At 41.8% G+C, this 18,333-nt stretch overlaps 1 protein-coding gene across 2 annotated transcripts in view; it reads right to left on the bottom strand.

The window, feature by feature from the left end:
• FGGY (FGGY carbohydrate kinase domain containing) overlaps nt 1-18,333 on the bottom strand; it is a 2,115,431-nt gene that overhangs the window by 1,149,619 nt on the left and 947,479 nt on the right. For both annotated transcript variants that reach the window (XM_078669875.1, XM_078669881.1), the window contains one exon: nt 7,551-7,679. In XM_078669875.1, the coding sequence (XP_078526001.1) occupies nt 7,551-7,679 (129 nt within the window). The remainder of the gene's footprint in view (nt 1-7,550; nt 7,680-18,333) is intronic.

Raw genomic sequence — 18,333 nt, forward strand, 5'->3', positions numbered from 1 at the left:
AAGCCGGGCCGAAGACGGCTGTAATGCCAGAAACCGGTCCTCGGAAGCTTGTTTCCTTTCCAGTAAAGAATTGGCTTGGTAGTTTGGTCTGCCCTGTTCCCATGATGCACTGGGCCAGGGTCAGACTAATTTGCATGTAGCCAGGTTCTGAGCTGGGATGGTGCAGTGAGCTAAAAAACGGTGATGGATCAAGCCCTGATCTTTTGACTGGGTAGGAGTGTTCTGCTTAATTCAGATACTCTGTCCATCACCACCCCCTTTATGAATCGTTTTGGCCACCACAAGTGTGGAAGGGTATGCTCAGATGTGAGTCCCTTGCTCACTGCACCATCAGGATTCAAGCAAGCCGGGCCGAAGACGGCTGTAATGCCAGAAACCGGTCCTCGGAAGCTTGTTTCCTTTCCAGTAAAGAATTGGCTTGGTAGTTTGGTCTGCCCTGTTCCCATGATGCACTGGGCCAGGGTCAGACTAATTTGCATGTAGCCAGGTTCTGAGCTGGGATGGTGCAGTGAGCTAAAAAACGGTGATGGATCAAGCCCTGATCTTTTGACTGGGTAGGAGTGTTCTGCTTAATTCAGATACTCTGTCCATCACCACCCCCTTTATGAATCGTTGTGGCCACCACAAGTGTGGAAGGGTATGCTCAGATGTGAGTCCCTTGCTCACTGCACCATCAGGATTCAAGCAAGCCGGGCCGAAGACGGCTGTAATGCCAGAAACCGGTCCTCGGAAGCTTGTTTCCTTTCCAGTAAAGAATTGGCTTGGTAGTTTGGTCTGCCCTGTTCCCATGATGCACTGGGCCAGGGTCAGACTAATTTGCATGTAGCCATGTTCTGAGCTGGGATGGTGCAGTGAGCTAAAAAACGGTGATGGATCAGGCCCTGATCTTTTGACTGGGTAGGAGTGTTCTGCTTAATTCAGATACTCTGTCCATCACCACCCCCTTTATGAATCGTTTTGGCCACCACAAGTGTGGAAGGGTATGCTCAGATGTGAGTCCCTTGCTCACTGCACCATCAGGATTCAAGCAAGCCGGGCCGAAGACGGCTGTAATGCCAGAAACCGGTCCTCGGAAGCTTGTTTCCTTTCCAGTAAAGAATTGGCTTGGTAGTTTGGTCTGCCCTGTTCCCATGATGCACTGGGCCAGGGTCACACTAATTTGCATGTAGCCAGGTTCTGAGCTGGGATGGTGCAGTGAGCTAAAAAACGGTGATGGATCAAGCCCTGATCTTTTGACTGGGTAGGAGTGTTCTGCTTAATTCAGATACTCTGTCCATCACCACCCCCTTTATGAATCGTTTTGGCCACCACAAGTGTGGAAGGGTATGCTCAGATGTGAGTCCCTTGCTCACTGCACCATCAGGATTCAAGCAAGCCGGGCCGAAGACGGCTGTAATGCCAGAAACCGGTCCTCGGAAGCTTGTTTCCTTTCCAGTAAAGAATTGGCTTGGTAGTTTGGTCTGCCCTGTTCCCATGATGCACTGGGCCAGGGTCAGACTAATTTGCATGTAGCCAGGTTCTGAGCTGGGATGGTGCAGTGAGCTAAAAAACGGTGATGGATCAAGCCCTGATCTTTTGACTGGGTAATAGTGTTCTGCTTAATTCAGATACTCTGTCCATCACCACCCCCTTTATGAATCGTTTTGGCCACCACAAGTGTGGAAGGGTATGCTCAGATGTGAGTCCCTTGCTCACTGCACCATCAGGATTCAAGCAAGCCGGGCCGAAGACGGCTGTAATGCCAGAAACCGGTCCTCGGAAGCTTGTTTCCTTTCCAGTAAAGAATTGGCTTGGTAGTTTGGTCTGCCCTGTTCCCATGATGCACTGGGCCAGGGTCAGACTAATTTGCATGTAGCCAGGTTCTGAGCTGGGATGGTGCAGTGAGCTAAAAAACGGTGATGGATCAAGCCCTGATCTTTTGAATGGGTAGGAGTGTTCTGCTTAATTCAGATACTCTGTCCATCACCACCCCCTTTATGAATCATGCTCTGAATTAGTTCAAAACATTAATTGGTGTAGCACAAATTTGGCGACACCTTTATACGTCACGAATACTTAATATGAACACGCACTTAGGACATGTTTCTTGTGTGGTTCAAAGTGCAACATTATTACCAAAGTGCTTTCACTGTAGGATTAACGAATGTACTCATACTGTGTGCCTTAACGTATTAAATAAACCATCCTTACTTTGTAGACATGTACTCACTAGGTATTAACACGCATTGTTATTTGAATAATTGTAATTGTAACTGTAATCAGCATTTATAGAGCGCACTGTGACCATGATCCCACTCAAGATTTGGTGTCTACACTTGAAAGCATATTAAACAAAGCCATTGAGATGGGATGGATCACGATCAATACTCGATCTTATTTTACAGTTATTAATCCAAGAAGACCTGGATTATATATGTTACCAAAGATCCAAAAGAATTTGCATGATCCTCCGTTTAGACCGATTGTCACTGGGTGCGGAACCATCTTTGAACCCATTGGTCAATAAATAGATTACCTTTTGCAACCTTTCGTTCAGGCTTGGAATTCATACATAAAAGTCACCACCCATTTTCTCCAGAAGCTCAGCACAGTCAAACCAGACAGTCATACCATTTTATGTACCCTGGATGTTAAAGCATTATATACCTTCATCCCTCACTCAGGAGGTATGGAGACAGTAGAATGGGCTTTATTGAAGCAAAGTGCTATAGGTGCTGACAAAGTATTTATACTGGAAATATTACACTTTTGCCTTCATCATTGTTATTTTGAATGGGACTGTCGATATTTTCTGCAATTGAAAGGAACTTCAATGGGCTTTGCTGGGGCTCCGGCTTATCCTAATACTTACATGGCTAAGTCTGGGGCTTCTTTTATTTATAGTGATAAAGAATGGTCTGAGAATCTGCTACTATATTGCAGATACATTGATGATATCTTTTTACTTTGGAACAATGGCTGGGAATTATTGGAAACCAAAATCAACCAATTGAACCTGTTTGATGAGAACATAGAATTCACCAGAACAATGAACAGAAAGTCTCTTCCTTTTCTAGATGTATTAGTGACCATAGAGAACAATAACTTACATACGGAAGTGTATCACAAACTGACAGACAAAAATAATGCTTTATTGTTTACCAGTTTCCATCTTCAGGGTTCAATTCACAATCTTTTATACTCTCAGTTGCTCAGGGCTAAAAAGATCTGTTCAGACGACATCCCTTACAAAAAAATATCTGCATCACTAAAGAAAGATATAAATCCAAAGGGTACCCAGATTCAGTCTTGGACCAAGCAATTTTTAAGATGGAAAATAAATCACGGAGCAGTCTTTTAGAAATGAAAGGCAAATCAAAACTCAACAGACAAGTGTTTATATCAAAATTTTCCACCTGCTCTCGTCAAATAAAAAGGATTACCAACCATCGTTGGGAAATTTTAGCCAATGAAAGTGATTTCAATGATCTCTTCAAGAACAAACCCCTATTTGCTTATAGAAGATCTTGGAATTTGAAAGAAATTCTAAAACCTAAAGTGACAGAAAGTATTGGAACTTCAGAGGTACAAGACGATGTCAAAATTGTGTGCACTGCAATAACGTGATATGCAGTGACAGCATACAGCACCCCCAGACAGGGGAAACTATAAAAACAAAACACAATGCTGATTGCAATTCAAAAAATGTGATATATGGTATTAAATGTCCCTGTGGACTAGTGTATACAGGCAAAACTGAGAGAAAAATTAAGACACGTATTTCCGAGCACAAAAGTACCATCCGTAATTGCAATATGGAAAGCAGTTGAGCAGTTCACTGGACTAAAAATAGACACATCATTGCTCAATTGAAATTTCAGGTGATGGAGATGTTCAAACCCGCACCCGGGAGCAATCTTACAAGGACTTTACTCCAAAGGAAGATTTATTGGATAAGAAGGCTTGACACCCAAGATCTCAAAGGGATCAATGACAAAGTGGATTTAGGGTGCTTTCTGTGATTCCACACTAGGTGGAAAGCATTGTAGGCTGCCACTAGTATATATTTCATTTGACATTGTTTCTGCTGTTTGTACATTGAATAACAAGTTGGGCATTGTGACATCTTAATACATATTTATGATGAATGTGTATCACACCCTAAGGTCTATTATATGTTTGTATTCTTTTATACTCTTTTTCTCGTTTTCCCTATTGGTTCCTCTCCTTTTCTGATTTTACACTTTAAGATTAGTGTTCACGTGGGCACCGCAGATTTTGATTTTGAATTGTTTACCCAGTTGCGTATTCGACACGGTATTATAGTGTATCACTTTTCACAGTACTGGCGTTATGGCGCGTTATTTCACCATTCTAAGATGGCGCCCATGAAATTTGGGGCTTTAGTTTGTAGTCCGTCGGTTATTATCTTCTTTTTTACGTCGCAGTCGGTTCATTGGTTGCACTTGAGCACCAACCGCAAAGATTGAGGCCAGCGTGCCGTCGAAGTTGGAGGTTTAATGGTTCAGGAGAGTTTATTAAAGTTAGCGTTTTACGCTCTTGGTTTGCTGTTATTTACATTATCTGTTTGGCATACGTTTTGGTAGTGTTGCTCACGACACCGAATGGTTTATAATTTTTACAGATATGCAACGGCGCGGATAGCGTGATGGATATTGTTCTGTTGTGAACGTATCTAGGACCCTAATTAAATATTCCCGATGTATGCCCTTATGTGGTTATAACAAATAATATCCTTATAAAGGCATAAGAATCATATCCATATTTAGTCATAGCCAATGCAGGCCAAATACGGCAAGGCTACTCCCATAGACTCCTAGAAAGTACAACGCGTTCTTTAAACAAACCAAGCCTCCAGCAGCCCGGGAATTCCCCCTACTTTTGTTTTGATTTGTCCAAGAACTTCTGGAGTCCAGAAAGAACTGTAAGTTCTTAGTGACGTCTTATGTCCAACCTTACGTCAAACTCGGCACCTTCCAGGTATAAATATACCAGCATTTCCCTTAAGCAAACACACGGTGGTTTGGAGCAGATCGGCTATATACTTACTGTAACGAGAGCCGAAGGAAGCCGACCCTCCCACTGACGCACTGAGAGAGACGCTGTCTTTTCTCCTGCCGAGAAATCCAGCTCCAGTGTTTCCAGTCACCCTTGCGGGTTGCTGGGAGATCGAGTCCTGAGAGAGATACAAGACCTCCTTCATTCTATAACCAAGGTACGGAACTGATTAGATCCTTAGAGAATTCTTGATACAGATTCTTGGCAAAACTATCTTAACTCACTTACTCCTTCCCACGTATTAGGCTTAGGTCAAGTACACCGGGGTAGGCGTATTTTAGAAACACCAGTTGAGCACGTTTAGTCAACTTTTATCATTGTATGATTTTATCCGTTTTAAGTATCATATGGCTCAGAAACCATATCAATGCTTTTACAGTATTATTTCATAATACTCCTTTTACTGTACGCAATTTACTTTATGACAAGTATTGCAATTGTGGCAATTCACTTCTCTTGCACGAGAAAGAGGACTGCTCAATAAATAACAACTTTTATTGAAAACGCCCTTCTCTCTATTTCTCTGCACTCCTGGTGAAACTAAGCATGCACGATTGACTGAGTGAAATAGCGGTCTATTGTTTTCTGCGACTCTGGAGGTATACTCCTTATTCTGGGGGGAGCAAAGTTGTCATGTTAATGCGGTTGTCAGAAACTAATCCCTTCTTGTCTATTCAGGAAAGTTAACCCCTTCCTGTTCACTCGAGAAAGTTTCTAGTGACCTCTGAGCTAGCTGGCAAACCTAATTAAGTCTAACATATTCAATAGAGACCTAGATGACCTCAGTCCTACGTCTAAACTATCGTTTATGTTATTACAATGCGCAGAGCCTATTGGGAATATAGGAACTACACTACAGTTCAAGGTTTGTCTTTTTACTCCAGCACTTCACTTTTTTGGTGTGTAGGTTGCACATTGCGACGCGAATATTGGTTTAGTTTAATTTCACCTCGCAGAAGGTTCTCTCGTGTGTGTTGTGGCTAGGTGCACTTGTTTGATTCAGGAGTTGACTTTTTAATGCATTAAAGCTCAAAAGCTGGCTTTCTGACTATTCACGGGTCTGTCTCTCACCTCCACCTATTTTCCTGTTTCATTTCTCTACTATGAATGTATTTTATTCTGATTTCGATTTTGGAAATACAATGAGACTCTGTTCTACCATTTTGAAGTTTGCTCACCCTGCACATTAAATCATAATCTAATGAGAGTATTATTTACATAGTTCACAGATTACACCCTGAAGAAGGGCCCATGGGGCCTGAAATGCATTGGGCGGTTTTCTTGAAAGAATAACTTTGTGATGAAAAGCATGAAATCTACACAAGAGCTTGATCTGTGATTTGAACAAATTAAATATGCATATGTAATAAGGACATTTACCCACGTCTGAGACGGCTTTATTTTTGGTTATTGCCAGTTGACATGATGTTGAGTTTATCAGTATAAATGTCATTATAAAACTGTGGATTTATTTTAGCAACTGCTGAACAGGGTAACAATGCACAGAGGTCAGGTTGTGAACCTTGAAGTTTGCAGTATATGTTTCTTGGCAGGTGCAGACAGCGTGTTAGCCCCTGTAGCACGCCTGGTTCAACCTTTCTTAAAATATATTGCAACAAGTTTGTTGTATAAAAAAGGAGTGCTCCTTTACATCAATCTTCCAAAGTGCGAGAAACACTAACATAAAATGGCATTTATACCATTTTATGTTACTGCTTCTCACACTGGGAGAAAGCAGTGAGGAGACGCTCCTCCGCCCTCATGGAGGAGCCGCCCCTGAATAGAATAGAATGTCTGCTATCCAGTGATGTTCCACACACACATCACTGCCCAGACCAGTTCTCTCGTTCCGTATATCAATTCTGAAGTTAAAGTCATTGATTAGGTCATAAATAGTGATGGGAAATGACGCTGCTGATGACGAGGTACCTCACTCACATCGTATGCCCTGACACTTTTGCAATATTCTTTAGTGAATGTTCTTATTTGCACACATGCAAATATTGCACACATTGTAAACATTTTTGTGACAATTTCACATTTCACTGGGATATCTTATTCTGATATAATTACCATACATCGATCCGCCCTCTTTGCTGTTGTACATATTTTACAAAGTGACCTGCAGCCTAGGTTGCCATAGGAAATAAAACAGGTAAAAGCACTTGTTTCGTGAAACATGGTGATCTAAACAGCTGGTTTCATAAAATGTTCTCTTCAAAAATATTTGCTGTGTCGTTTTTTGCAGTGCACACACTAGAACTTAATTCTAAGAAGGTGTTTTCCAAAGGGGGGTTGCAGGCGCCAATAAAATTCTTGTTTGTGCTTCCAAGTTGCATCATTTTTACACCTTCAAAACCAGGCCACATGCGGCGGAGAGAACAAACGTGGCTGCCAAAGTGGGGCTTTCAGACATGGAATACATTTTTCATAAAACATTGATTTCAATAACATTTGTTTTTCCACCAGGCAGTAAATAATTAACAGCCTACCTAGTCCTCCAGCGTGTGCGTCAATGAGCGAGGCACCTACTGCAATTCCCTCGGGGAGGCCGAGCTCTTTGGCCGCCTCTGGCGTTAAACCACTCCCAACAGAAGCTCCTGGAGGCAGGACCTGCTTTCCTGGGCAGACACAAGACAAACAGACATCAGCCAACAAGATTAACAGGAGTTTTCCGCAAAATGGGAAACTTTTACCTCTTGTAGAATGCGATGTTGTACGGTGAATAATAATTGAAAAAAGAAGAAAAAAATAAGAAAAGCAATTCAAAATAACAATAATAATGAAAATCATAATGATAATGATTACAGTGATACCAAGAATAATACGGAGAACTTTAAGAAAGATAACAACAACATATTTGCAAACCCTGGTTATATAAACAGTGCACACTACTGCAGAGAGTCATTTTAAGACACTCATATTTATTCACATACACGAAAGGCATCAGCAAAACAGGCCAGGCCGTGTTTAGTTTATTTTCACTTCTGCATGAAGATAGGGTGTATAGCACTATTCTGACCCCAGTAATGCTCCTAGCTTATAGTTAAGAGCCTGAGATGGTAGAGGGGGATAGGTGAGAAATCTGGGGTGTTGGAGAGAAGGGAAGTGACAGCGAGAAGGAGCCAAGGGCCTGTTAGAAAGAGATGGTGGATCTTGATATGTCATGTTGCATGAATTTCTTGTAGTCCAAAAAGTCCAAAATGAGTAAACTCAACACCTGTTTTTCAGGGGAGACCCTGAGAGCGAGGGGTGATAATGGGTTATGTGCCACTGCGAGTGACTACCATTCGTACAGTCTTTCTCCTTCAGTTAGTAGTTTCCAATGCTTGTTACCCTTGCTTTTTTATTTTTTATTTCAGTACTTTTATTGAGGTATTTACAAGGTACAGTATACAGGTATAGAGTCACGGTCCCCCCGGGGGGAGAGGCAGTTGTCAAAAACATTTACGTGCCGGTAGGGTTACATACGGCTTTTGTGGCATGTGTATTACATTCGTATGTCGTATGCGGCGCTGTCCGTGGTACGCGGATGCTACCCTGGGAGGCTGAAAGGAAAGGTAAGAAAGGGAGAAAGGAGGGAGTGGAAGGTGGAGGAAAACTGGTGCGCGTTAAAAATATCCTTGGTTAGGCTACCTTGCCTGTGTGAAAAAGATTGTGTGCCGACAAGGCACTGGTCTAGGGGGGCTTGTGTGAGGACAGATAGTTGTCCAGGGATAGCCACATTTCTGCATTCATGTGGGTCGTTCTTGTTTGGTTTGATGTTATGGTGTCTGCTCCCCGTAGAAAGGTGATCCAGTTGAACCACGTCTTAAACGATGCTTTCCCTGTGTCCTTCCAGTTGTTCAGGATTGTCTTAATCGCTGTGGTGAGTAAGAGATCGATCAGTTCTTTGTCCCCCCTGGATTCTATTGCTGGTGACATGAAAGCTGTGGCTAGAGTTTGGAAGTCCAGCTGTATTGAGAGACCTCTGCAGGAACTCTGCTGGTTGCTTTGACTGCTAGCTCTGTGCAGACTGCGAGGGTTACATGTTCTTTAGCAGCACCTGTGGAACCTTCTACCTAGGGCCAGACAGGCCTTTGTACCAATGGGCATTTCCCCAGAGGGCTGAAGCCCTTGGAGGCCGGTTTTGAAAGCTCAGGGCTGCTCCTGGTGCCACGGTCACTTTCCCCAGCTCTCGCTGTTAATTGCAGTAACCACAGGAAGACATTAAGAGAGAGAGAGTGCCGGGGGAGAGGGAGAAAAAGGGGGGAGAGGGAGAGAAAGGGGGGAGAGGGAGACAAAGAGGGGGAGAGGGAGATAAAGAGAGAGGAGTGGGGGAGTAGAAAGTAAGCAATCAGAGAAGGAGAGGTTGGATGGAAAGAGAGATAATGTTTCAAAAGATGAAGGGAATGGGGCCTGTTTAAGTATTTTTGACAGGGCTGCTTCTGGTTCCCCAATCCAGCCTTGCTTCTAGCTGCTGGTTTGAAAGTTGGCAAGCAGACATGGGCTGCCCGGACGGCAGGGTGAGTTACAGGAGCATCACATCTCCCTAATCCAAGAAGGACGGCAACACTACCTGTCGGTTATGAAGCGTGGAGTGACAGAATAGCTGAGTAACTAACTATCTTGAAGACATCATTTCAAGAGCTGGTGTGTTGCAATGCTTCAGTGTTTACTCTTACGTGGTCATGGCTGTCCTCTGAATCCTGTGCCCTGCTTCGTATCCTCGTATGTCTTTCTGTTCTTTTGTGTCGTTGCTCTGTTTTTGGTCTCGTATGTGTATGACGGCCAGTTGCATACTCTGCTGCTTTTTTTACTCTAATGGAGCCCTCCTCCAGATCTCTGTGCTAGACAACTCCTTGTTGAAACCTGCCATTTTTCAAGCTCCTTTGTTTTAGAATATGTTTGGTCGTCACAGTGTAGACAATCAGTTTACATTCTGGCTTTGATTTTTAGCTTGGAATATAATTCTAATCCTTGCGCAAATGGGAGTTTGGGTAGGGATTGGAACTTTGGGCCTTGAAGTAAGGGCTACCCCACGCAATTTCCCAGCTACAACTTTGCCTAGGTTAAACTTGTCAAAATGTATCATGGGAAAATGTGGAAGAAAAATGCAATACATGTGAAAATCAATGCAGTACTCACTAACCCCATGTAATTCCACATTTTCCCACACAAACTCAAATTACGAGGTATTTGCCACACTCTGTAAATATCTCAGCCTGGGTCCCTGCTACTTACTTGTTGCATTAAATGCCTACTTGAGATCTGTGGCAGAAATGCTGCACAGGTAAGGGTCCCTCTTTTCAACTTTCTGATAACAAAAAGGTAAAGATGAACCAAGCAGAAAGGCCAGCAGTAAACAGAATGGAATTGATATCTTTGAGTTGCAGCAAGATATGAAGAAGGTGTTGATTGTGAGAGAGAACTCATGGAATGATAGAGAAAAATAGAAGAACCAGCAGCTGGCAGTGAAAGACTAGGGAAGCAGGGAGTCTGCATTCATGCTCTACTACATGGTGAATGGGATAGAGGGAAGAAGGTTTGGATTGGAGAGGGTTTGCTTGATACATACATTATTGCTTTCTAAATGGCAATGGTGAGAACCAGTGTGTGTTTACATATTGGTGCAATAAGAGAATAGTGGAAAACTAGCTCATCTACACAGTAAAATTGAAGTGAAACACTCATTTGTTACGTGTTCGACTAATACATTAATACAGTGATCCCCCTTAACATGCTTTGGAATAGTGCTGAGACTAGATGAAATCTATGAATATATAATAGGGATTCAGACCACAGAATGCATGATCTTATTTTAAACCTTTCCAGATTAAAATGTTATCCAAACATCCTTGGCCTTAGCAGCAAGAAGCATTGCTCACAACAAAGTCCATTATTTATTTTCACACGTGCTGTTATTAGTAGTTTGAAAAACACATTTCAAATACTACTGGCCCGATGCGCACTTTGACAGAGAGTAGGGTTCATTAGGACATTACTTCTGCCATCCAAACAGTACTCCATCTGTCAAATTTAGAGATGAAAGCCAGTACACAAGCAAACTTTGTACCTTGTTAAGATCAGCTGTAACAGCACTTTCCTTCAAGGTACTAAAATGTTGGTGGGTGGGTGCCGTAGGTTTTGATGGCTGTCCACCAAACTTTTAAACCTTCTTGGTGTTTCAGAAACAAATTTGTTTCTGAAAAATAGAAAACTAATGAACCCCAAACCCTGGGAGCTTTCTCCCAGGGTGTGTGGGTAATTATTTGCTTTTTCGGTCCTTCAATCCCAGGTTTTACCTGGTGGTGACAGACGGAAGAAACAAGGACATACCAGTCACTTTAAATAGGATGGGTAGTGTAATGCCCTTCCTCTGATGGCTCCTACTCCACAGGCTATCGGAAGAAGCCTTCCATAGACCGAGCCAATATGGGGCTCTATTGAAGTAAAGCTTAGGGCTCACCCATCTCTAAATGAGGCGGACACACCTAGAGTTTGCCGGACAAACTACACAGTTATGTTTATGACAGATCACTCTGTCTGCCAAGCTCTAAATCAGGCCCCACGTATTTATTCCTTCTCCACATTGCTTCACTGTCCAAATGTATTATAGCACTTGCTCACCAAAACTGAATATCCCTTTTCGAGTGTGGCTGTGTTGTATTGCACAATGTGGGTTTGTTCTCTTTGTGCTCCCTCCCACTACGTCATAGTCTGCTCTTACCACATTCTCCATGATATGCACTGCCAAGCCGATGAGAAAGCATGTTGTGTTTAGGTTGGTCCCGTATGATCTGGTGCAGAGCTAAAAACACACTGGGCATGTGCTCTCTACCAGCCTTTTTTGTGTTTTTCCCATTTGGGCCAAGCAGATATTTTGTGCATAGAGTTTCTGCTTAAAACATTGGACAAACTTCCTTCCATACACAGACAATGATACTCGTTTAGTTAATATCAACTAGCACATCTTTAATCATAAAATATGGGGTGTACACTTACATCAATCATCGGTCTGTTATACTCTGGCTCTTTCATTAGCCCTCTTTCCCTATCTCCATTCCTGATTTATATTTTACGGTTACTTCTTGCTTTCTGGTTCTGTAATGAGTCCTTCCTCCTTTGATTTGCAGCGCCTTCTTTCCACAGCTGCATTGTTCATTTAGTACAGTAACTATGGTAGAAGCGGGTGTCATGTTTCCTGTACTTTGGAAACTCACATGGATCCCATTTACAGAAGCACCAAAGCACTTCGGTATTAAAAAACAACTCAAGATGCCTATGTTACTCAACAGTGTGTGCTTGATAAATCATTATTGATTCATGAGCTCCCAAAACCCCTCCATTCCCTTTCTCTACACTAACCAGCTTGTGCAGAACAATAGGGTGTCTGTTAGGACAGAGTTCATCTAGCCTAGAGCATCATATAGTAGGGCTGCTAAAGGGCTGTCTGTAAAGGAGTCTGAAATTGCATTCACATTTTGCATTCATTACAATCTACAGCTGCACTGTGTTACTACCACCATGAAACCCACTCTAATAAATTAATAAATTTAACAACTGTAATTTAAGAAATATACTTTCACCAAGGATTATGCAACACATGCAATGGATGGGGACTTCATGTTGCTGAGAACTGTGTTTCCTCACTGCCACTCAGGGCTGGTCTATCACTGAGTGGCAGCAGCAAAATATATCATCTCTTGCTCAGCAGCTTCATACCTCATTATCGCATAATGCCCTGCTCTGGGACGTCTGACAGCAGGAAATGTGATCCATGTCGTGCCTTCAGTCAACATTGTAGTGAAACCAAGTGAAGCTGGGCAATGTTGCCTTTATTGAAGAATGGTGAAGTTTCACAACTGTGTCTGAATAGACATTTAACTTTCACCCTACCCGTTCTCTACTGTCAAAAGCCCCACTGAAGGTGGATGGGACTTATTGTTGCAAGGAACTGTGTTTTCCACTCTCCCTCGGGGCTTCCCTACCTGTGAGTGGCAGCCACACACGTCATTGCACACCACATGATGACCTGCAGGGGAACTTCCAGCAGTGGGATCTACGTGGGGTCATCAGTCAACACATAGTAAGTGGTGTCTGAGCAGCATATTCACAGCCGTGGGGGAGCATTTTAAAGTTTGCAAAGCTGTTGAAGTTAAGTAAAATTCTTGCATTGCTGTCAGGTGTCATAATTTGGCAACTTGCCACACTGCTATTTTAAACGTGAAAATACCCATCATAGATTCCAATCTTACAAGAGTGGCTAGCCCCTACCCCACATTCCAGAGGAACCTGCTTGCATTCAATCGTGCATGAAGCAAAGACTGTACAATCTGCCATGGATCAGTGGAGTGCAATTGTATCAAGAAGTTAAGGTTCCAATCTCAAGTCAAATACATCTATGAGCCTTCATTAGGACAAGAAACGGGACTTAAACATTCATACAGCACGTATGGTTTCTAAAGATTTAAAAGAATATGTGTAGAAAAAATGGAAAGGAATCTGGCATCCTGTCTGTAATGAGCACCAGTAATAATGAAAGTATTGTTATCTATAAATAATAATAATTTTCTGAAGCGGGGACAATTCACGAATGTCCACCCTATAATAAGTTGGGAAAATCAAAGATTGGCATAAAATAAGAGTAGGTAAACATAGTAAAAATGTTAGTTGGCGGTGGTCACTCCAACCCAACACCTACGGTCAGATAAACTTACTTTACTGAAAAAATAAATATTGATTTGGAATGTGGACCTTTGACAGACCGCATTGCGCGTGACAGAGGCAAGTTTTACCTCAATTAAAATTGAAATGGCAATCACATTTTTGTTAGGGTAAAGTGCACCGTGGATTGCAGGTAGGTGTCACTACAAGCACAATTTAAAGTAATTTAAAGCCTTTCTTAATACCATGTATATGGAGTAACAGCATGGCATTGCTTGAATAAAGATTCACTGTTTTGCAACCTTTATTAGGCTGACAAAAGCGAGAAACGTCAGGGAGGTTAAAGATGCACGCGGTTAGATATTCTCATATTAATGAACGAGCCCGTGCAGAATCCAAAGTAATGGCCCGATGAGCACCACACCAAAAATTAAAAGTCACCAAAATGCTGCAACGTGTCTTAATTTAATGTTTTTTTTTTCTTTTTTACTGATTTTCATTAGCCAAAAATAAAAATAAACTTTAAAAAGGTTTAGACCAACTTAGGTGTAACGAGTTGCCTTTTGACGAAAAGGGAAGACAGAGCAAAGAAACACGTTGTTCAGACTGCCTTCTGCTTCAAAAGGGAAAGCCTGCATTGTCTCTGTTATGGCATTCTGATACAAAACGTGAAATGGAAATAGCACAAGCTTGCCATTCATATTTATTTCACTTTAATTATTTCAGCATTTGTGTCACGCTTTATACCCTTGTTGAGGATGCAAAATGCCACGATTTCATTGGATCCTAGGTGCCCATTTGGACTGGTAGGTTTGCAAAGATGTTAAAATGTAGACTAGCCTAGAGGAGAGATATTTGTTAAGGCCCTTGATGTTCAAAGGTGAACTCCAAACATGGTCTGGATATGTTTTGGTGCACAAGCATGAAGTGCTGAGGAGAGTGTTAAGGAGCTCTTCTTAACACTGCATTATATTTCAACTTTATTAATTTACATGAATCTTTAATATAAAATAGCTTTACTATTTTTTTCTCCAAATTTATTAAACTTTTTTTTACTTTTTCCTATATTTTACCATGGGGAGATCTCTCGAGATCTCTGTAAATCTCCCTATGGTAAAGTATAGGAAGAGTAAAGTAAATTAAACTTGGAAAATGATATTTAACATGGTTATGTTACATATTAATGTAAATTATGTCATATTTATTTAAAATGTAGAAAAGAAATAAAATATGCCACAGCACTATTAACATAATTTTGAATTAAACATTGAATTATTATAAATATAATACATTAAAATATTTTTCTGAAGTGCCAGTAAAAATGTCCAACCTGAAGTTAAAAATCTATTATAAATATTTTAATCAAAAAATTTACATTTATTTAGTTATAAAAACTTACTAAAATATGTAAAAGTTCTTTTTTTAACATTCTAGATAATTTATTAAACATTAAATGTATGTTTAAATATCTTAAATAGTTTAGTTCATGTTAACATTATTTCCAATGAGGGTCCCACCCACATTATTTTCCATGGGCGTGTGTTGCAGTATCAGTGGTTGGACATGTGTGTTGCTGGACTCACTCCAGTTCTGAGCTACAGTACATATACATTGTTTTTAGTCCTTTTTGCCACTAGTTACTATAGAAGTGCAGTCTGCAAATATGAGCGGGGTTACAGTTTTGTTGGTGAGTGCGTGTCCCTCCATAGCCCTTCCTTAAGCCACCCCCTAAAATATATATATGTATATTTAATGAAAAAGATAAAATAACATAATTATTTCAAAATAATTTCCTGTGTAATGTTAGTTTTTCTTGTCTACTTTAGTTTTTAAGACAGTGTGTTCCAGAGTACCTGTCAGTGGCCTTGCATGGTGCTAGATTTAATCCAAAGGTGGGTTGGAGTACATTTACTCCTGTTTAGGGCTGTAGTAACTTTAAGATCATTAAAATTCACAAACTGTTGTTTCTACTCTTTACTGGGTGTGTATTTATATTACCATGTCCCTTACTAAACTATTCCTTACTTATCCCTAAACATCTTTCGCGTTTGAGTATTTATTCCCCATTTTCCTCCCACACTCCCCTGGTATCTCCCACATTTACGCTGAAAACGTATACTTACATGTGTGGAGTTTTGCACCACTTGGGTGGCGATCTCTGCATAGAAAAGACAGCAGAGTTGGTGGTAGAGATCTCTGTGTGAAGATTTGTGAATTGCATTTTCTAGTACGTGAGTAGTACTGTATAGTAGTACTAATATAGTATTACTCATATACTTCAAAATGCAGCTTGTGAATAGTCCAGAGTATTTTGGGTGTTAGTCTTTCATTGGGCTATCTCGGAACCACAGATGGTCATAGAAATGAAGTAAGTCAGACTTTATTTTTGACTATCAGGCTATCCTTCAGGGAACAGGGGCCAATACTGAAGTATTTGATTCTCTGGTTAGTATTCCCCAATGCAACAGTGACAGAACAGACAGCCACAAAATCGCTGCAACCCCGCTTTCATCCAATACTACTCTTATTACTACAATAGTTGGCTCTACTAACACTAGCTCTGATGCTAGTCCCTCAGAGATAGCTCCCTCACAAAACAACACTGAGGGGGGACAGCTCAGTCCTATTAGTAGTGGCGGGCAGGACAGCATTCCATCTCCTGGCAGGGGGATAGATGGGGATGGTTTATCGGATCTGGCAACTCTTCTGCTGAGCTCTCAGCCACTGGTGTATTCCCAGGTTTTCAAAACCTTAGAATCATGTATTCTGGTTGATCAGTGGCCAAGGAGTCTAGGAGAGACCAAAAAACTGGAATGCGTGGCACTGAAGATACCAAATTATAGCTATCCCCTTGCAGACAACGATATTGGAACTAAAGGCGGGGGAAAAAAGAAATGCTGATCCATTAGAGACATTTTTCTCACTGTCAGAGACTTTGGATAGTGCTTCAGATGAGGACAATGGGTGCAGAGAGATAAGTGCGGAGAGAGGGGTTATGGATAGTGAGCAGTGCATCAACGTGCGTCCTCATGACGTGTTATCATGGGAAAGTTTGACAGATGAAGAAATGAAAAATAATTTGATGGATATCAAAGCATCATAAGGAGAATGTGGAGGTGCTGCAGACAATGGTACCCCAGAGGATGGGGACAGCGAAGATAGGGTGGAGGAGGACTGCTTAATGTGGTACTGTTCAGCGCACCATCTCACAACATCTGCCAACATCATGAATGCCCGCAGTATAGTCTACAGAGTACAAGAAAGGCACAAGGGCAATCAGGTGCTGTCATAATCCTTCACATATGACCTGCAAATAGAAACCCAGTCTCAAACACAGATAAAGAAAGAGTCTGGTAAGGTAGCAGAATGCCCATCTCTTGCCTCTGTGGAGGATTTACTTTGTGCACAATGAGAGTAGTACAAGAAGGATGCTGCGGAGGTTAAAACCACCTACTTGAATACATGACATTGTCCGCAAACTATCTAAACAAATGGCCCCACAGGGGAATCGCCTAACAAAACTGGAAGATAAGACTGAAACACAGGAGGAGGCTACTAGTACTATCCAATGCAATCTAGTTTCATAACAGAAAGCCACACAAGACCACTCAGATTAAGACCTTTCATGCTCATGACGATCTGAGCTCGTCATGAGGCATGGTGCTCCGGTGCTCATGACGAGCTCAGCTCGTCATGAGCCGTGGAACGCTCACACACGGGGACAATTCCCCTGCTGTGCTGAGCGTTCCACGGGAACGGGTGCAGCTATGACGAGCTCAGCTCGTCATGAGCACCGGAGCGCCGTGCCTCATGACGAGCTCAGCTCGTCATGAGCATGGGGGCGCTGTGCGCACCCGCCCCCCAGCACAGCGGAGGAATTACCCCCGCAGCGAAGGGGTTAAATGGACCACATTTAAAAAGAGATGCGTCACAATAATTTGTGGGTCTTATGCATTGAGGAGGGGGCCAAAGGTGGTTGCTCAAGAGGTTTCATTGTTCAACTGTTCCTGCGCTCCTTTCCTGACCTTCAAGATTGGGAGACAAATTGTCAAATAGGTCACATAGGTTCCCTTTTCGAAAATCTAAGGGCACTCAATGCAACCAGCATCCTAGGGCAATTAAAATTTTTATTGTTAATTTTATTTTTCAGCAACCTCTGTTCCAAGCTGCATGACCACAAAACGCAACAAGAGACGGAACGTACAACTTTTTTGTTAAGTCACATTTTTGTCATCATACGGTGCAATGCCGCTGGCAGCTTCAGCAGTGTATTCCCAAATTTCAACAATTGGTGCACAGGTCTATCTTCAGGAGCCCACCTGAATAAAGATAGTTTATGGGACAAAGTCCTAGTCTGTTCTTCTACTGAAACTTTTCTTGTAAAATGGGGAAATAACGAACCTCTTGATAAAGTTTGTAATTAGGATGACAAAATTGACATGAACCCAGTTAACCTGATCTGGTTAAAATTAAAAGAGTCATAATATTGATTAGGATATATTCTGTCCTTTCATGTGTATGGATAATTTGTGATCTCTTGTTGGAAATGGCCCTATTTGTAGGGTTATCCCCAAACATTTTGCTTCCTCCTACCTTGTTTTTCCTGACTTGTGGTTGTTGGCAATAGGA

This window comes from Lissotriton helveticus, chromosome 1_2 (assembly GCF_964261635.1).
Source record: "Lissotriton helveticus chromosome 1_2, aLisHel1.1, whole genome shotgun sequence".
Classification (NCBI taxonomy): domain Eukaryota; kingdom Metazoa; phylum Chordata; class Amphibia; order Caudata; family Salamandridae; genus Lissotriton; species Lissotriton helveticus.